Raw genomic sequence first — 2,208 nt, forward strand, 5'->3', positions numbered from 1 at the left:
TGAACTATTATGCCATTTTTGTTTTAATTAATTTTAACTTAAATACCATTTTACAAAATTAACCTTATAAAGTCAACATGGAAATCACATTTTATAACCCATAATCGTCCATCCATATCACTCATGGTATATTTACCATGCAAGGACTCCTACTATTAATTCTATAGTCATTTAAATCATTTAACTAATAGAACTCATATTTTACGCGTTATGCAATTTAGTCCTTTTTACCAAATTAACCATTTAATCGGAAAAATTTCTTTACGAAATTTTCACACGGTAATTCTTTCATACTTTAAAACTTATTAAAACAATAAAATAAATATTTTGACTCGGTTAAGTGGTCCCAAAAGCCCTATTCTGATAAGACTCCAAAACGAGATGTTGCATAGTCCATTATGTAAGAAGTGCATAGTAACCCTTATGCTATGCACCCTGGTGGAAATAAGATGTATCATGATCTGTGTGAGTTGTATTGGTGGCCTAGTTTAAAATAGGAGGTGGCCGATTTCATCTCTCTTTGTCTGACTTGCCAACAAGTTAAGGCTAAGCATCAATTGCCTTCGGATTTGCTCCAACCCGTTAAGACTCCCCTATGGAAATGAGAACGGGTGACTATGGGATTCGTTAGTGGGTTGCCCTTAACACCCACTAAGAAGGATTTTGTATGGGTCTTTGTGGATTGATTGACCAAGTCTGCTCATTTCATTCTTGTTAGGGGAGACTACTCCTATTAGAAATTGGTCAAGTTATATGTTTCGGAGATCGTAAGACTTCATGGGGTTTCAATCTCGATTATTTTTTATAGAGATCCTGGATTCATTTCTCGATTTTGGAGGAAGCTTCACGAGGCCCTGGGTTCGAGATTAGACTTTAGTACTACGTTCCATCCTCAGACCGATGGTCAAGCTAAGAGGGTGATTTAGATACTGAGGATACGCTTCAGAGTTGTGTGATAGATTTTCGAGGTAGTTATGAGGAGTTTCTATCGTTAGCCAAGTTCGTCTACAATAACAATTTACATTCCAGTATTCAGATGTCACCTTACGAGGCTTTGTATGGTCGTTAGTGTCGTACTCCGTTGTGTTGAACTGAGTTGGGTGAGCGACGGGTTTTAGGTCCTGAGTTGGTTTCTGAGACTGAAGATAAAGTTAGACTGATTCAGAATCGTCTTAAGGAGGTTTTTGATAGATAGAAGTCTTATGCAGATCTAAAAATGAGGAACATCGAGTATTCTCTAGGTGATTATGTTTTCCTTAAGGTATCCCCATGGAAGAAGATTCTACAGTTTGGACGTAAAGGCAAGTTAAGCCTTAGGTTCATTGGACTGTATCAGATTCTGAAACGTATGGGTCCAGTTATCTATCAGTTAGAGCTACCTCTAGAATTGAATCGTATTCATGATGTGTTTCATGTCTTCATGTTGAGGTGGTATTGGTCTAACCCATTTCATATTGTTTCTGTTGAGGAAATTGAGGTTAGACAGAATTTGACATTTGAGGAGGAGCCAGTTCAGATTCTGAATCGAGACGTTAAAGTCTTGAGGAGAAAATTTATTCTGTTAGTTAAGGTTCTGTGGCTGAATCATGGCACAGAGAAAGCCACTTGGGAACCTGATGACTTATTTCGACAGCAATATTCGCAACTGTTTAAATCAGCTAAATTTCAAGGTTGAAATTTCTTTTAGGGGGGAGAGTTGTAACACCCAAAAAATCTAATTTTTTTTATTTGATAAAATTCATTACAATTAAGTCTTTATATCTGTGGCTAAGTGCTTTACTGGTGTGTTTGAGGTCTAGTGTTAGAATCCTTGAAAGAGCATTCTTGTGAATTTCTTTTTATGTTGTTCAGCTGGTAGAAGTTGAGTTAAATTTAACTATAGGAAATCTGTTGGATATGGATGGCATTTGGGGGTTAGTGGGTAGTTGGATTTGATTTTGGCTTAATAATAAATAGTTTTATAATAGAAAAAAAGGGATATTATTATTATTTCTTTTATTATTATTTTTTTACTAAAAACAAGCTGCTCCCAAATTTTTGTTCTGTCCCACATCTGTTTCCCTTATTCCCCAAATCCACCCCGCCATTCTCATTTCCTCTTAATTGATTTTGATTTTTTTTCTTTCTTTTTCTTTCTTTTTCTTTTCGTTCATTCCTTGTCCTTTATTTTTTCTTTAATCGTTTGGGCTGCTGTTAATTCTTGAGGTA

The 2,208-nt window shown here is 35.8% G+C and overlaps 1 protein-coding gene across 1 annotated transcript; it reads left to right on the plus strand.

Moving 5' to 3' along the window:
- The first annotated feature begins 1,216 nt into the window (after positions 1-1,216).
- LOC128034797 (uncharacterized) lies at positions 1,217-1,675 on the plus strand. The gene has a single exon (XM_052623637.1). It carries the CDS (start codon positions 1,217-1,219, stop codon positions 1,673-1,675), a length of 459 nt encoding a protein of 152 aa, XP_052479597.1.
- The last annotated feature ends 533 nt before the right edge of the window (positions 1,676-2,208 follow it).

This window comes from Gossypium raimondii, chromosome 11, assembly GCF_025698545.1.
Source record: "Gossypium raimondii isolate GPD5lz chromosome 11, ASM2569854v1, whole genome shotgun sequence".
Taxonomy (NCBI): Eukaryota; Viridiplantae; Streptophyta; class Magnoliopsida; order Malvales; family Malvaceae; genus Gossypium; species Gossypium raimondii.

What these genes read in the sequence shown, in the direction of transcription:
- LOC128034797 (XM_052623637.1), top strand. Translation starts at nt 1,217, where the DNA reads ATGAGGAACATCGAGTATTCTCTAGGTGATTATGTTTTCCTTAAGGTA.